We start from the raw sequence: 17,831 nt of genomic DNA on the forward strand, positions 1-17,831 counted from the left end.
TGCTGACAATACTTAAATAGGTGGGAGGGCATGTTGTGATGAGGACATAAGGAATCTGCAAAGGGATATAAACAGGTTGAGTGAGTGGGCAAAAACTTGGCAGATGATGTTTAATGTAGGAAAGTCTGAGGTCATGCACTTTGCTAGGAAGAATCAAAAGGCAGACTATTATTTAAATGGAGAGAGACTCCAAAAAAGTGCAGCACACAGGCATCTGGGTGTTTTTGTGCATGAGACACAAAAAGTTAGTATGCAGGTGCAGCAAGTAATTAAGAAGCTAAATGGAATTTTGGCCTCTGTTGTTAGAGGGCTGGAATTTAAAAATAGGGAAGTCTTGTTACAACTGTACAGGGTGTTGGTGAGGCCGCACCTGGAGTACTGTGTACAGTTTTGGTCCCCGTATTTAAGAAAGGTTATACTGGCATTGGAGGCTGTTCAAAAGAGATTCACTAGGCTGATTCCTGGGATAAAGGGGTTGACTTATCAACAATGGCTAAACAAGTTAGGCCTTTATTCATTAGAGTTTAGAAGAATGAAGGGCTATCTTATTGAAACGTACAAGATTCTGAGGGGGCTTGACAGGGTAGATGTTGAGAAGATGTATCCACTTATGGAGGAATCTCGAACTAGGGTACATAGTTACAGGATAAGGGAACATTCATTTAAAACTGAGATGCGAAGGAATTTCTTCTCTCAGAGGGTAGTGAATGTATGGAATTCTCTACCCCAGAGAGTTGTGGAGGCTAGATCACTGAAAGTGTTTAAAGAGGAGGTAGATAGATTTTTGAAATATTGGGGATTTGAGAGCTATGAGGAGCTAGCACGAAAGAGGAGTTGAGGCCTGAGGCAGATCAGCCATGATCTTATTGAATGGTGGGGCAGGCTTGAGAGGCAGAATGGCCTACTCCCGCTCCTATTTCTTATGTTCTTATGTAGATGTACCGGGGGTGGGAGAAGAAGCGGTGTCAGGATGGGTGAGGTTGGGAGGAGGGAAATGAAGGTGTCAGGATGGGGTGAGGTTGGGAAGGGTACGGACTGTGGGGGAAGAAGGAATAACAGGGAAGAAGGCAGCACCTCGGGAGTTAGGCGTAATGGGGGTGGAAGGTGTAAGCGAAGGAGTTGGGAGGGGGAAGGAGTGTGGAGAGGGGACAGAGTAAGGTTGGAGGAAGAAGTAAAAGTGGAGGAAGGAGTCGGGAGTGGAGAGGAATAAGGATGGCAGAAGAAATAAGGGTGTCTGAAGGAGGCAGGAAGGAGGAAGGGTTAAGCAGAGGTGGAGTCCGGGGAGAGGTGGTGGGGGGGAGGCGGGGGAACCAAGTGTGGGTGGAGTCCAGGAGGGGGGACGGGGTTCCAAGGGGGAAGAGGTCTGGAGGGGCAAAGGTATTCCAAGGGGTGTTGGAGATGCTTCAAGGGGGTAAGGTGTCCGGAGGGGGCGGATTCCCAGGTGAATGTGCAAGGCAGGGCTCTGATGGGCCCATGACTGCCTCCTGGGGAGTGAACTGAGGGTGGGCATGTAACGAGGGAATGGCGAGAATGACCGAGGGCAGAGTGAGGTGGGAGGGTGAGAGGGTGAGGGTTCGATGGCCGTGGTAGAAGTGACGGCGAGGGTGGTTGGTGGGGACTCGGAGGCAGACATGGACCCTGGGGGTGGGGTGGAGGAGGTCAGGAAGGTGAATGTAGCTGGGGTGGGGTTTTTGGGAAGGAAGGGAATGTGTACGTTCACCTGTCCACGAAGGAAAGCATTGTGTCTGGTAGGTCACAGAGGGGAGGTGGAAGGTGATGCTGCTGAGGATGCGGCAGTGAGGGGGGTCAACAGTGATGGGGGAAAGGAAATGGACGATTGGGGGAGGGGAAGAGACAGGAGAACTTACAAGAAACCAAATCAAGACCATACTGTCTAAATTGAAAGTGAAGCGAGGGTCTTGATGGGTGAGATCAGGTGCTGCATGGGAGTGTGATCAGTGGATGGGTGGAGATGCAGGTCAGCTCAGATAGACAACTGAAAGCGAACCCCAGAGGGCAGCATTGAAAATGCTCGGGACATTGAGATGAATATGAAACAGGAAGGGTCCGCATGCATGGGAGATGCTTACACCAGGTTCTGAGATGCCCTGACACACACACACTTCTCCATCCAGAATCACTCACTAGCCATCTGCTCCCTCTGCGGTGACAGAGGATGAGGTTGTGGGGACTCCCAGGACTCACAGGCAAAGGAGACTTGGAGGGAGAAGACAGCCCCTGAGATTCCTGTGTGGATGACCCAGGGGTGCTCAGCTGCTGCTCCTCCTCCCTCTGAGGGCCCGAGGACCCCGGCCTGACTCCTGGAGGAGAAGAAGCACCTGGAGGGATGTCGAGGTTCCCCGTTTCCCCCTTGTGTTGCCACTGCAGTAACTCACCCATGACTCCCACAATGGAGTGCAATTTGCATACATCTCCGTGTTCTACTGGACCAGGGTCTCTATGGCATCTGCCATCCTCCCCATGGAGACCTCCATATGTGCACATGTGGGCACCACTTCATCACAGAGCAGGCAGACACACTCATCTGTCTCATGTGTATCTCTGTTGAAGGCTTCCAACACTCTGTGTGATGTTCCCCTGCCTCCTGCTGAATCTCCAGGATAAGTTGGGTGGCTGAATCCAGAGGCTCGTCATCTGACTCGGGCCTCACAGATGCCTCTTCCCCAGCAGCCCTTCGACGGGTATTCCAGGCTGCTCATTTCCAGCTCTTCAGTGGAGGAGGAGTCCTCTTGTCTGGAGGTGAGGACGTGGATGGAGCTGAGGGACTGGCTGGCTGAGGTTGTCGGTCGCTTGGCAGAGCTCCCTGTGAATCAAAGTAGAGTTAATGGGCTGAATTTTTCCATCGGCGAGCAGGGGGGCGGGGCCTGCTTGCCGACGGGAAAATGACACGGGATGACTCTGACGTCACCCCGCCCCATTTAAATATTCAGGAAGACAGGGGGACAGTGTGATCAGCTGTCCGCCCGCCGACCTGTCAATGGCCAATTGAGGCCATTGACAGGGTAGTTAAATCAATTTAAGGCCCTGCCCGTCCAACCTTAAGGCTGGTGGGCAGGCCAGGAGCCCCAGCGGCCTTCTGAAAAAACATGAAACCCCATCCACCAGCGGGATGAGGTTTCATGTTGGGTTTAAAAAAGTTTATTAAAGTTTGAGTGAAATTTATTAACATGTCCCATCTCGTGTGAATTGTCACATGAGGGGGACATGTTAATGATTTTTTTATTTTTCTATTTTTGAAGTTTGAAGCACTGTCAGCGCTCTCCCTGAGGCAGCACTTAGTCTCAGGGAGATGTGCGCTCTGTCGTGTGCATACGCGATAGAGCGCACTCTCGCTTTTGGGGAATCCCCTCCCACCTGCACAGGAAGTGCTTCCCGCCGGATGTCACGCTGGGTGGGCTTTAATTGGCCCGCCCACTTAAAATGGCGGCAAGGCCCGCTTCTCCGGCAGGGATCTGCTCCCCACCCACCGGAGATTGGGTCGGGTCTGCCCGCCCGGTGGGCAGAAAATTCTGCCCAATTAGTGCATGGCAGCAGAGTCAAAAGCAGGAGAGAGAGACACTCACAGTTGCAGTGAAAGGGGGATGATGTGGTGCAGGATCCTCACGAGGGTGTTCACTACCGACCTCATTGTCACCGCAGGCAGGGTCCATGTCCTCACCAGTCAATGTAATGGCTCACTCCTCATAGTGAGTGAGGAGCCTAATGTAGGCCACTCCATCCCCGGTCTGGGACCTCTCCCTGCTGTTGTGAACCAGCTTCTCCTGCATGGAAACAGATGGAAAGAGAGTGTGAGCAGGACACATGGCACTGTGTGAAATGTTTGTTTGATGAGTGGAGCCATGGACAGGATGAGGATGTGAGCTCCAGAGGATATGAGCTTGATAGAGATGTGAGGGTGTGTGTGAGAGTTAGTGATGCTGTCCCTTGAGGTGTGAGATCCCTGAGAATGTGTGATGGGTTTGTGAGTGTGTGAGTTGAGAGTGATGAGAAGAGTGAGTGACCCTGGCAGAACGGAGGAGACCATTCATCCTGTAGCGGCACCGAGTGGATGTCCTCTTTTGCAGGATATTGGCACTGACCCCCGCTGCCACTGCCTCCCATGCTGGATTGGTGATAACGATGCCGCTGCCCCTCCTGTGGCCAGAGCGGGGGTAGAGGACATCACAGCGGGCCCTCACAGTGTTCAAAAGGTGCTCGAGAGACACGTCACTGAAGCGGGGGGGTGCTGCAGACTTTTTGCCATTCGGGGCCATCCTGTCTTCCATGCGGCATTCGTGGGCTGGCTGCACTGAGAGGTGTACGTGTGGCTGCACTTTAAATGTGGCACTCGGGGTGATGAAGCGGCGAGGTGATGGCATGGCGGGCAAATGAAAGCCCACCCACCACAGAAACAGTGTGTTTCCCGGGAATGCATAATTAATGCGTCGGGTGTGGGACGATACGGTGTGAAAAGCCGCCATTGTGGCTGGCGGGTAAAACCGCTATCACACTTAGTGCAAATCTGGGACCATTCCACCTTATATATTGGAAATAACAACAGGAAGCACATGGACTTCATGGACGACATATCACCTGTGAAGAAAGAAGCTGAGAGCGATGGGGAGTTGCTCGTTGGCTTTTTGATCATTGGGGTATGAAATGTGAGGCAGTAATAAACCAAATAAATAGGACGCTACATTATATTGCCAAATTAGTTAAACTCCATCTCCCGAGATCATGCTGAAGTTTTTCAGTGCCCTGGTCAAGTTCACCAATTACACAATTCTGACCATCATTGCGTAAGCAATGATAAGCCAGGTTTTTTTATATAACCTCAAAAAACATCAGCCTGGATTTCCATTCGCAAGTCAGATATGCAGAGCATAGACAATTCCAGGCACCATGAACCCAACTTTTAAAAATAGCTGCCCAGGCATCAGAGTTTCAGTTTACGGGGGTGGGTGATGGTCAGGCATGGGGGCAGGCTATGTTAGGAGTTACAGCAGACAACTCTGGACATAGTGAGGAGGATGCCGGGTGCAGAGGTGCGCTGGGAGAAAGTCCTGCTTTGGGGCTCTGGCACTGTGTCCAAAGTTTAAGAAAAGAATAAAACAGGAAACCTCCCTTCATCCCTCACCCACCTCACCCTGTTACCCACCTACCCCCCCCCCACCCTACACACTCTCCATGCCCCATCCATGCCACTGCATGCCCTGTACCCACCCAATAACCCTGCATGCCCACCATGGCAACATATGCTCCTGCATGCATCCTATAATCCTTCATATGCTCCATGCAAACATTTGCTCCATGCTCACCCCAATGGCCCTTTATAGCCCCTATGCCGACTTAGTGCCAACTCATGCCAGCCCATGCCTCCCAACCCAACACCCTTTGCTCTTACACTATCATGCCAACTCACCCAGTATTCACCATGGACAGGCCTCAGGACCCATGCAGAGATGAGATAAAATAAAATTCCATTAAAGTTCTACCACAGGCCTCATTATATTGAAAAAAGAATCTAATTCAGAAAAACCCATGTGAAGACATATGCTGCCCAGTAGATGTCGGGATGTTCAGCAGCAACGATGCTTCAGTGTGGAGCAGAGTATAGCTGGACTAATTCTTCCTGTCTCAGCCAGCAAGTCCAAAATTATGCAGATAAACTACACTCAAATGAGGATTATCTGGCTCTAGGTCAAGAACCACACGTGGTTTCACAAAGCAGAGAGGGAGAGAGAGAGAGCCTGTCAGGGTAGCCTTCTGTTCTCAACAAGACTGAAAGCAAAACCTCAGGTTCAAAATTAAGGTTTGCCTCTGCCTTTTTGTCTTCCAGCTTTCCATTAATTAAAAGGCTTTGCAGTTTAAAACAAACAAACAAACAAACAAATCCTTCTTAGGTATCATATAGCTCAGGTGATTGCTTGGAAGAGACCTGCTCGTTCACAGTTCCAAGGTGGACTTATGACCTATTTTAAAAAAAAATCTCTTGGGCAACCTCCAATGTCCAAACAATGCAATGTCCTTCCATATCTTAAAAAGTAAAATCCAATTTAAAGAGTTATGATTTTAACAATGCGGTGTGGATGTTGTTGGCTGGTCCAGCATTTATTGCCCATCCCTGGCTGCCCTTGAGAAGGTGGTGGTGAGCTGCCAGGATTTTGATACAGTGACAGTGAAGGAACGGTGATATATTTCCAAGTCAGGATGGTGAGTGGCTTGGAGAAGAATCTCCAGGTGGTGATGTTCCCATCTATCTGCTGCCCTTGTCCTTCTAGATAGTATCGATGGTGGGTTTGGAAGGTGCCTTCCTATCGTTCAGTCACCAGTTCCTCCCTTCTCCTCCATTCATTGCTTCATTCCCTTTTGCCTTCTTTTCCCAATCCCAGTTGCTCCTGTTCCTAACACTGCTCTTTCAATTTTACCCCTCCTCAGCCACTGCCACTTCCCTGATCGCTCCCTCAGCCTCTTCACCTACCTGAAAGCTGCTGTTGGTGTTGTGGTGGCCTGATATTCAATGCCACTTGGCTGGTGAGCTGCCTATTACTGTTCGAAGCTCACCATTCAATAGGGTTGAGGCCTAAGGTTCAATATTGGGTGTATCCCGGGTCTCACCATTCAGGATCAGGAATCATTCCCTATGCCCCCCACCGCTCAAAAAAGAGTACACCCAAATGCTTTACCACCTGTGACTAAGATTCTCAACATTTTCTCTTCTCTTTGTTATAATGATGAGAAACTACAAAGAAAATTCAGTTGACAACTTCAGAATCAAGTTCAGGACCTTGATTCAACCCTAATTGTTGAACAGTATGTCCTGGAGGGAGATATGGAATTGAAAGTTAAATTTTAATTCCCTATTTTTGCTGAATAAGAGTTTAGAAAGCTTATCGGAGAGACTGGCACAAGCAACCTTTTGATGTCCAACCACCTAAAAGGAAAGGACAATAAAACTTGGAATGGAGAGTACCAGTAAAACTTGTCCGAACTGCTCTTAAAATGGAACTCCAGTATTACTGATTTTTTTTAAGATATATATTTTTAATTAGCATTTGGTCAGTTTTGCGGACAGTCTTCAAATGGATTCACAATTCCATCTTTCAGGATGATGGGTCAAAGGGTTCTCATATTCAAAAGCTCAGGTCTGTGGAAGCTGCTTAGTCTCTTTCAGCTTGTTGACTTTAACATTTACATCTGCCGCTTTCTTTGCCTCTGCTTGGTACTGGGGCTTTAGGGCAGCCTTCACCGCTTGCGCACACATTCGAGAGTGCTGAATGTAGCTCAGGCTGGCCTGCCTCCAGAATGCCACCATCTTCACTTCTTTCACCGCCTCAGCCAAGATAAATTTTCATTCCCTAACCAGGAATTGAACCCGGGCTGTGGCAGTGAGAGCATCGAATCCTAACCACTAGACCACCAGGGAAGCTTTTTGATGAAGTAGGTTTGAAGTGGCTTCTCCCTCTGGGTTAAGCATTTAGTCTGACAATCGTTCACCTTCACTAGGTGATAAGTTTACAATTCCAAAGGACAACTTTTTATCAAAAACATAGATTTAGATTTTGTTAACTTCAGATTATTTTAATGAGAGCATAATAGCTGCTTTGTACACAACATCACAACAGGAATGCACTAATTGGTATTGTGTATAGTCCTTACTGACAGGTCTTGTGGAGCTCTAACAAGGTAACAATTTCTTTCAGAATGTATTTGGCAAACTTTCTGTAAAGGCCATACGTGTAGATTTAGCATTTGTGAGTTACTCACGAAATGTGGAATTCAGGAAGTGACCTGGCTTCAGGGAGTTTGCTGGATCCTGAATTTTAAGTCTTAACATAGAAACTAGGCTCAAAATGCCCGAGTATTATTCATAAAACTTCACTGAAATAAAAATTGTTGCCTTATGCAAATGCAGAAGCTCCTGCTGGTTTCCCAATGCCATGTTCTCATGTTTTTTTTAAAAGTCTGGAGTCAGATTTGACTTGACCGGTCTGTCTTTTGAATGTCTTCCGCACATCTCTAAAACATGAACCCCCATCTTTCTCTTTCAGGTGATGTCAATATGTTATCCTTTCTAATGAGTTTTGTTACCTCTGTGTAAACACCGCACTGGACTGCGCTGGCTTGATTTCCTGATTTAGCACAGTATATAGCTTCAGGTATATTTGTCTGGTGCCTGTGTTGATTTTTTTTGCAGACCTGCTAACTTTTGTGTCACTGACCATAGCACAACTAGCAGAGTTGATGCTAGTTTACACTGCTTTATAACATGAGCACTTCATTATGTAACGTGGGTACATTACTGTGTCACGCGAAGTGACGTATCATCATGCTGCCTGCAAATGTAAAACATCCAAGGTTTCTCTTGTTTGGTGCCCCTTGTGATGAAAACTATGAAACATTGCCATGATTTCTCTCACTTCCAGTTGGGAAACAGGAGCAAAAGTGACCAGCTTCGCTTCAAGTGTGCCTGAAGCACCCACTGGTGTTTAGGCTTCCGATCAGCTACCTTAAACAGCTCCCTCACCTATGCTAATGAATGCCTGTTTAAAGACCCTTCAGCAAAAGTTGTCATTAAACTGAGGTGCTCCTGGGCCTACTGCACTCAGACACTAAATGGGGTAGGGGAGCAAAGGGATCGAGGGATACCAGTTCTTCCCAGGCGGAGATCACGGGAAGGCTTGTCTCTGTGCTTTTGGCGTGATTATTGGTGACAGAAGAGGCAACTTGTTTATCGGCAGGCTGTTCAGAAGTTGGGGCACGGGAACCCCTGGTATGGAAGAGCTGTGGTATAAGCAGACTCCTCCTGTTTTCTGCACCTTCCTTCAGCAATCTCATGGATGTTTGTTTTGAAACTGTAAGTGGCTTCCCTGGCTATTTTGTGCCAGCTGGCTCTGTTGGCAGCACTACCACACTGGTTGGTTAATGTCAGCCAGAGAGAGCTGTCTTTTCAGCTGGTCTTGAACATTTGCAAGGTGCACCGCAGCCTCACTCACGAGGGCATCGTTCACCATAAAGCGCTGTTTTTGGCATTCTGGAACCCTCCATGTGAGACGCAGGTCCTGCCCAGCATAGCTGGCATTGCAGGAGCTGGGCAGGTTGACTGTGTTGAGGACCTCATTGATTGCGATTGAACACACCATTAAAAGCTGCATCACAAGTCAACAAAGCCATTAATACACTGTGTCACCTGCCAACACAAGATGGCCGCCACAAGATGGCACATGCGTACTGCTCCATGCTTGTGCAAAAATCCAATGATGTCACACCTGTGAGGCTGGCAGGACATCGTAACAGGGATTCAGGGTCAGGGAAATAATAGTTTGGCATCAGCAGTGGAGTTGTGGTCTGGAAGGAGTTGGGAGTCAGTTCACAATTGTCCTCAGGCACTTGGGCCTTTTCATCATGAAACAGTGATAGCCTTTTCAGCAGGGTTAGAACAAGGTTAGGAATGGAGGGCTAAAAATTCAAGAAAAATAGACCAGCGGGTAAAGGGAGTAAGAAAGCTCAGATGGGATCCCCTGCACGCACCAAATCCCCTCTTCTTGACTGGGCAAACTTCCTCCAAGAGGTCTGGGCTGTGTGTCGGGCTGGGAAGGCCCTGGTAAAGGCTGTGATATTAATGTTGCGGATGGAGGGAAAACAGTGGTCGGGGCCTCAAAGACAGTCAAAGAAATCCCCACTTCCTGATTTCCCCATCATAACCCTGGCCCATGCTCCTCAACCCTGCTCAGAGTAGAACACAAGAACTGCACACACACAGTGCTGGCAACCCCATTAATAATGCTAACAAAACACTGGGATTTATTTCTAGGGCTATAGAATAGCTAGTGAAATTATGATAAGCTTTTATCTGCCCGCTGGCCAGGCTCCGCTTAGTGTGCTGTGCACAGCTCTGGTCTCCACATTACAGAAAGGGCATGGAAACGTTGCAGAGAGTACAACAAAGATTTGTAAAAGTGGTACCAGAACTGAGAGATTTCAGCTATTGGGAAAAATTCAAGTTGGGTCTTTCCTCAGTAGAAAAAAGATGTAGAGGTGACCTGATAGAGGTCTTCAAAATGATGAATGGGTTGGGCAGGGTCGATGTGGACAGCATGTTTCCAATTGTGAGAAAATCGAAAAACTAGGGGCCGTGAATACAAGGTGGCTAATAATAAATCCAAAAGGGGAATTTATTTTCTCAGGGCGAGGTTAAAATGGGCAACTTACCATCACAGGAAATGGTTGAGACAACTAGTTTAGATGCTCTCAAGAGGAAACAAGGGTATTTGAGAGAAAAGGGGAACAGATTAATATGCTACAGGGATGAAATGAGGTAGATGCAGTGACAGGAGGTTCATCTGAAACACAAACATCATTACAGACTAGTCGGGCTAAATGGCCTGTTTCACTGATGTAAAATTGATGTAAAAAATGTTTTTTTTTTTAACCTCCTGTGGAGCTGAGTAGATCAGAAATGCCAGCAGAAAAATAATTAGCCAAGTGTGGCAAATTCTGGAAGGCCTATACCATTATTCAAGTAAGGATAGAGTTTCTGAATATAAGTAATGACATCTTTTTTAAGTAGAAATTTTAATAAAAATGTATTGCTAAAGATTGGAAGATGCAAATGATGTAAATCTCATCTCAGGTTTTATATATCTTGCATACCTTTATATACCCAGAGTCCAAGTAAACATAAGAGGATATTTATATACCCTAAACAGTGCACCAAAAGCTGTTTTCTCCCTCTGGAACATGTAGGTTTACTTATTTATGCAACTGCGGCACTTGAGGGAAATAAAAATACATGTTTATTTGTCCAGCTGGGCAAAGAGGACATTATCAGGATCAATGAGAAAGTTCACTGGAAATTCTTTCAGTGGAAACATTCTCCCACCTGAACACCTCAATACCCTTCCACCTTTTTGCACAGGAGTAACCCTGCTGTGAGCAATGCCATAGAAGGACAGCTATTTCATATAAAAAGTGAAATAGATACTTAAAAAAAACAAATTAATAAAACAAAAGGGTTTTAAATATTGTTTTGGTAACCTTCATTTAAAAAAAACCCAAGAAAGTGTTCTCTCTAAATCACTGAAATAGAAGTATTTTTTAGAATGTTGTTTGAAGAGGTCTTTCAGAAACTTGTTGGAATTTAGGTCAGTACAGTCAAATGTGAGGAGATTTTTAACCTGATATGTAATAGTGTGAGATTCCAGTACCATTTGGATGTGTTAGAGCCAGTTCCGCTCCTGTTGCTCAGCTATTTTAAACGGTGCTCAGTGTATTGGGTTCCTTGGGATAACACAGCCCAATCACCCCTGATTATGACTCAGATAGTGACTCAGAGTCACGGCTGGGTTCTGGCTCCCTAGTTGCTCTTCCAATAGGTCTTTCCAAGGCAGCTGTACCCTGCCGTGTGTTTATATTCCATCTGAGCTCTGAATTATGGCTGTAACTTTGTAAGCACTGTTAGACTATGTCCCGAAACCTTTGAGTTGGTTAATTAGCTTATGCATATGTCTTATTTCTGAACAAATAGTCGCTTGGTAGGGCAACTTGAATATTGCTGAAAAAAGAGACATGTCTAAGCTTTTCATCTTGCACTCATCAGGACACCTCACAAGAACCCCAATCTAGGGGGAAAACAACAATTTATATTGTATGTGAATAGCATACTAATTGGTTGGCAAGTGGCATTGCCATGGAGAATGCAGTGATGGCAACTTACAGTTAACTGCCAAGCATTGTTTGAAATTTAAACCAGGCAGCTTGACCCTGATTGGTCAAGGCATTGCCCTGAGGAATGATTCAGTGAATGGTGATTAGACAACATTTGCTAAATAATCCTCAGTCATTGTCATTAGTGCATTCTCCCTGGCAATGCCACTTGCCAACCAATCAGCACTCTCTTCACAAACAGCATAAATTGTTGTTTTCCCCTTATATTGGTGTTCTTGAGAGGTATCCTGATGAGTGCAAGACAAAAAACTTCGACGTGTCTCTTTTTTCAACAATATTTCTGAACATTGTGCTCTCACTCTCTTTTGGGGTGTGGCTAAGCACCAAATGAGGCTCTCATCCAAACACAGAGATCTACAGAGTGCAATCAGGTGAGTAATGCTGGTGGCCAGGAGACAGGAAAGTGCAAGGATAAAGAATTGAATCTGGAGTAATGAAGAAAGAAAATCTGCAATGAAGAATATGGCTTGTGGCTGGGGGCAGTGGCATATGCAAGATGTGGGTTAAGTGGTTCATATCAGCTGGGCATCCTCTTTCTACCTGGCTAAATGGTGCCTGGTGCTTTCCTTCAGAGGAAGCGAAGGAGAAACTCTGTGAATTATTGAAGCCATAACTAGCACTAACCACATTACTGACTTCACATGGACCACTCAGCTCACCAAAAAGGGGTGGTATATGAAAAATGTATGGACAACATTTGATATCTCCACTAATATTGCTGCGAGCTAGCACATTTAAGGTATACTGATGACACAGCCTTGATTGCCGGAAGCCCATAAGAGCTAAATTGTGAACAAAGATATCAAAGCAGGAAAAAAAATAAAGGTCTGAAACTACACGCTCAAAAGACCAAACTGATGATAATTAAAATAGAGGCACAGAATGATGAAATAATAAGAGTTAACGGTGAGGACATAGTCACTGACTTTACAGGCCTGGGGGGTAACGTGAATGATCAGTTGAATAGTAGTGCAGAAATGTGACACAGAATTGGAATGGCTAGACAAACAATGATTGCACTAATGTTTGGTAAGAAACATCCGTCAGCGATTCGACTGAGCTTAAACTTCTTAAAGCTTTGGGGTTTCCTATTGCCACTTCTGGTGCAGAATGTTGCACCGTAAAGAAGATAGGCAGGAAAAAGATCAGTTCTTTTGAACTTTGGCGTTTCCGAAGGACGCTCAGGGTGAATTGGACTGATTGACGTATGAACAAGTGGGTACAACAGGTGGTAATTGGCAACCCGGACAGATTGCTATCAGTGATGGATGGACAGAAGTTGAAATATATTGGGCATGTGGCACGAAGCAACACCATAGAAAAGATAAAAAGAAAAACAGAATTACCTGGAAAAACTCAGCAGGTCTGGCAGCATCGGCGGAGAAGAAAAGAGTTGACGTTTCGAGTCCTCATGACCCTTCGACAGAACTGGTCGAAGATGCTGCCAGACCTGCTGAGTTTTTCCAGGTAATTCTGTTTTTGTTTTGGATTTCCAGCATCTGCAGTTTTTTTGTTTTTATCCCATAGAAAAGATGATGCCTGAAGGAAATGGTGGAGGGACAGTATAGTGTAGGTAATCAAAAGATCAGACAGACTGATAACATCATGGATTTTGCAAGGGCACATAGAGTGACACATGATTGACCTAGCTGGAGGAGGAGAGTGCATGCTGCCATAGCAACTCAGCCTCCCTGAGCTACCTGCATCACCACACGACACAGTTTGCAACAAGCTACACAACAGCAGTGCGTTGATGGACTGTGGTGATATCATAAGAGTCAAGTAGTTTTTTAATGAACAACACATCAAACCTGCTTAGAGAACATTCCAGAGCATGCTGGGTTGAACAGTATCCAAGACATAGCAGAGTGTCCAGGTGAAGGGTAAGACTGCCCTTCAAAATCATCAACCTGTCTTTTCCTTCCAGACACTGTACAATCTGTTGTGTGAACATGCTGCTTCCTAAGTCAATGCCAGAATACTCTGTCCCATTGACATGAAATCAATTTACTACATGAACTTCTACATTTCCAACACCCATCCTCAACTCCTTGGCGACCTACCCCTGTGATGGCAAATTCAGCATCAGACAAAATCTGACACCGAGACACATAGGTAGACCTTGGGACAGGCTTGGTTAAGGAACATCTTAACAGAGGAAAGAGATGTATAGAGATGCAGAGAGGTTTGAGGGAATTCCAGAGTTTAGCTTAAGCAGCTGAAGGCACCATCAGTGGAAAGGTGGAAGAAATTTAGAATGTGAAGAGACCAGATTTTAATATGGATTTCTCCAGTTGAATATTGGAAAGTCAAAATCCATCCTAATCGGCTTGTGTGAATGATGTAACAGTAAACTCTCAAGCTGAGCTTGAAACCCCACATCCTTATTTATCAACTTTCCCAAACGTCCCTATCACCTGCTACCATCTTGACCATAGTAACAGCACTGCGAAAACCCTTATCCACACTTCCTTCACTTCCAGTTCTCACCTCTGAATCCCACCAGATACAAACACAAACTTGTTGAAAACCCTGCATCCTGTATCTCGTCTCACACTGTGGGTGGAATTTAATGCGCCCCCACCCCCCACCCCGTGTTGAGCTTGGTGGCATGGAGGGCATTTCATCACGCGGGTGGGGACACCACCTCCTTCCCACCTCCAGATTAAGGGCAGGATTTTCCGGCCCCACCCACCATCGGGATTGTCCAGTCCTGCCAAAAGTCAGTGGGCCGCTGAACCTCCCACGGCGGTCCCACCATGTCGGGGCTGGAAAATCCAAGCCTAAGTCCGATGGGGGAATTCCCGTGTTTGGCCTTCATACCCTGCAGCCAATTGAGGCCCTACTCTAATACTTCCTCCCAAAACCCTTATGCCTCTTCCTACCTTCAAAAACCTATCTCTTTAACATAGCTGCAGATCAACTCCCCCAATTCCCTTTTACCTGTTCCCCAACTTTTGAAATACCTCGGGACATCTTATCATTCGCAGTGTAATACAGATGCAAGTTGCTATTGTCATGAAGGCCTTTACTCTTCACCTATGGAGTAAAACTAGGAAGCGTTCTCGTGACTGGCCTCTTTGAACTTAACTTTATGGCCATACTTGATTGCACAGTAAGAGTTCTCCAAACAGATGTTTACATAGGCATCTGTGTGCCCAAGGAGCTCTTCAAATATAAGTGATTATGAGACTTGACAAAAATCACAGAAAAGCTGATATATTAGCTTGTGTTTGTAAATTAATGCATGGAGGCAGAGCTCTCAAGATGATCGCCATATCAATATTAATATCCATTATTCTTACTCTCTGTCTCCTACCTCCTAACCAACTCACTATCCATTTCAGTCAGTAGTTTCCAATTCCATGTGTTCTCCTTTTCATTGACAGTCCCTCATGTGCATCCTTAACAAATGCCTTCTGAAATGCATATAGAAAACATTCTTAGGCATTAGTACAAGATCTATGGCATGTGTTAGCCACTGCTGTCCATGTATCTTCCCCTCCGCTGATACAGAACTTGAGAGGGCAGGTTGCCGAAGTCATTCCCAGGTGACCTGTAGGAATAGTTGGTGCCACCTTGGCAGCTGCAGCCAAATGGGCAAGGTAGGCTCTGGAGCGCCCTAGCAGGTCACTGCCTGATACGATTGGGATGTTTCTGAGGAACCCTACAAAATAAAAGTTAGATCTTAGGTGTTAGCCATTCATATCTCATTCTGGTGCAGCCATCATTGGTAACAAGAGTATACCAACAACAACAACTTGAATTTTTATAACACCTTTAATGCAGGAAGACTCCCCAAGATGATTCACAGGGGCACAGCCTGACAAAAAATTGACACTGAGCCCAAGTATTAGGTATTAGTATTAGGCAAGGAGACCAAAGCTTGGTCAGAAAAGTAGATTTCAAGGAAGACTTGAAAGGAATGGCAGACAGATGGAGAGGTTTAGGGAGGGAATTCCAGAATTTAACTCCTTGGTGGCTGAAGTATAGCCATCAATGATGAGGTGAAGGGAGTAGTTGATTTATAAGAGATTAAAAACATCTGTCAGAGTAAAGGCTTGCTACCTTTCCTTGCAGATGTTGCATCGCTGGTGTGGGCAGGTGGGCACATGGCACCCCCCAGGGGGCCTGAACTGTCGGGTGCCCTTCTGCTGGTTCCCTTTACCTCTGAAAATGCCAGCATGAGCGATTTGTTGGATCCAAACCTCTGGTGCCGAAATAAGCAGCTCAGGGCAAATAAATAAGTAACTAGACCTGGCATTAAGGCTCAAGAAAGCCTAACTATCATTTATTTACAAGAATGGACTTTAAAAGATATAATGCAATGACTTTTAAAGCAATAGGTCTTTTTAATGTCCTCCCATTTGTCGGTGTGCACAAGCCTGGCCTGAAAATGGCATGGAACCCCTCCCTGTCCCTTTCTTCATATGGTCATTAAGCTTTTATCTGCTTCTAGCAGAGACTTCAGAGGCTGACCCCAGGCTTGGCCTGGCCTTAAATCTTAAACTGATCTTTGACAGATTTGTGTACCTCGACCATCCCGCAGAAACAAGATAAAAATCACAGCCGAGAATTTTACTCCTCACGTGTTTGTTTTCCTCAAGAGGTGAGTTGAATAAGTAGAGTCTGCAATGATGGAACTGATGGTGGGGTCCGTCATAAAGAGTGCACTCAATGAGATAGAAATTGGTATGCATCGCGTCTTTTGTTTGGCTGTAAAGTGGGTGCACAGCAACATGTGCTGTTGTTGAGGCAGGTGGCACAAAATTGTTTTTCTCCATCCAGCAAGCTGCCTGTGGCAGTGCAACCAGAGCTGGCAGCTCAATCCAATTGTTCAGGCCAGGCCTGAGGACCAACTTCTGTCTATCCTCAATCCAATCACAGACTTATGTCTGTCCCCAGTGAGCCCACTAACATCTTTTTGTCAATTCTTCAACTGCTTAAATAAAGTATCCTGGATAGAAACAATAAAGTATCGAAAATAAAGTATCTCAACTGCGACCATAGTTGAGAGTGCTATCCTTTTTGGATTTCTTGCCTGTTTCTGTTGTCTTAGGCTAGCAGACTCTTTACGGGTATGGTGATTATTAAACTAGGCATTTGAAGAGCTGATCTTTCTTGACAAAATTTGCTCTCAAAGAATTTTGAGGAAAGTAAAGTGCGTCATGACCAATGAAGATCACCCTTTGTCTCAGTGCTGGCTGTGTTCAGGTAAAAGGCTGCAGTCCCTCAGATGCTGGACAAATCAGTTCCTGAACTCATTTGTACTCTTCTCTATAAGAATTTGTGACAGGAGTTTGATGTGTGCATGAGGGTATGCACTCATGATGGACTCACTGACTGATTATTTTAATGCGTTGGAGTAGTTTTTAATACATATTTTATTTGAAGTTAGACCTCTGGGATGGGGTAATTTTCTTTCTCTTAATTGTTATTATTCATTTATATGTAATTTTTTAACAAATGGACATACCCACAATTAATTTCTGTAGGGACAATAAAGTGAAATTGAACTGAAATTGAGATTGAACAATATTGGAAATCTTCAAATATTAAATATAACACGCAATTTTAAACACTCCAAAACTCTCCAAAACATAAATGGACATTTAAATACTCCAGAAAAACTAAAATATAGCCAGAAATGGAGAATCTGCATTAAGTAAGAATGTATTATGCTTAGGGATATTGGGCAGAATCGTCCCAGATTTGCACTAAGTGCGGTAGCGTGTTGGTAAAACAATGTTTTAACTGTCGGCCGCAATGTCAAGTTTACATGCTGTATCGTCCCAAACCCGCTGCATTGGTTACACGTTCCCAGGAAACACCCTGTTTCCATGGCGGACGGGCTCTCATTCACCTGCCATGCCAACACCTCACCGCTTCAGTGCACCAGGCGCCATGTTTGAAGTCCAGCTGCTCGCACACATCTCAGCGCTTCCAGACCACGACTACTGCAGGGAAGATTTGCACGAGAGGCAAAAAGACTGCAGCCCCCAGGTTTAGCATCACGTCACTGGAACGCCTTTTGGATGCCGTGGAGGCCGCCACAATGTCCTCTACCCCCGCTCTGACCATAGGATGGGCAGTGGTGTGACCAA

At 45.7% G+C, this 17,831-nt stretch overlaps 1 protein-coding gene across 1 annotated transcript; it reads right to left on the reverse strand.

Annotated features, from left to right (window-relative positions):
- Window positions 1-7,141: 7,141 nt before the first annotated feature.
- Window positions 7,142-7,315, reverse strand: LOC121287957 (ATP synthase subunit epsilon, mitochondrial-like). The gene has a single exon (XM_041206125.1). It carries the CDS (start codon window positions 7,313-7,315, stop codon window positions 7,142-7,144), a length of 174 nt encoding a protein of 57 aa, XP_041062059.1.
- Window positions 7,316-17,831: the final 10,516 nt, after the last annotated feature.

The sequence above is a fragment of the Carcharodon carcharias genome, chromosome 2 (genome assembly GCF_017639515.1).
Source record: "Carcharodon carcharias isolate sCarCar2 chromosome 2, sCarCar2.pri, whole genome shotgun sequence".
Lineage (NCBI taxonomy): Eukaryota > Metazoa > Chordata > Chondrichthyes > Lamniformes > Lamnidae > Carcharodon > Carcharodon carcharias.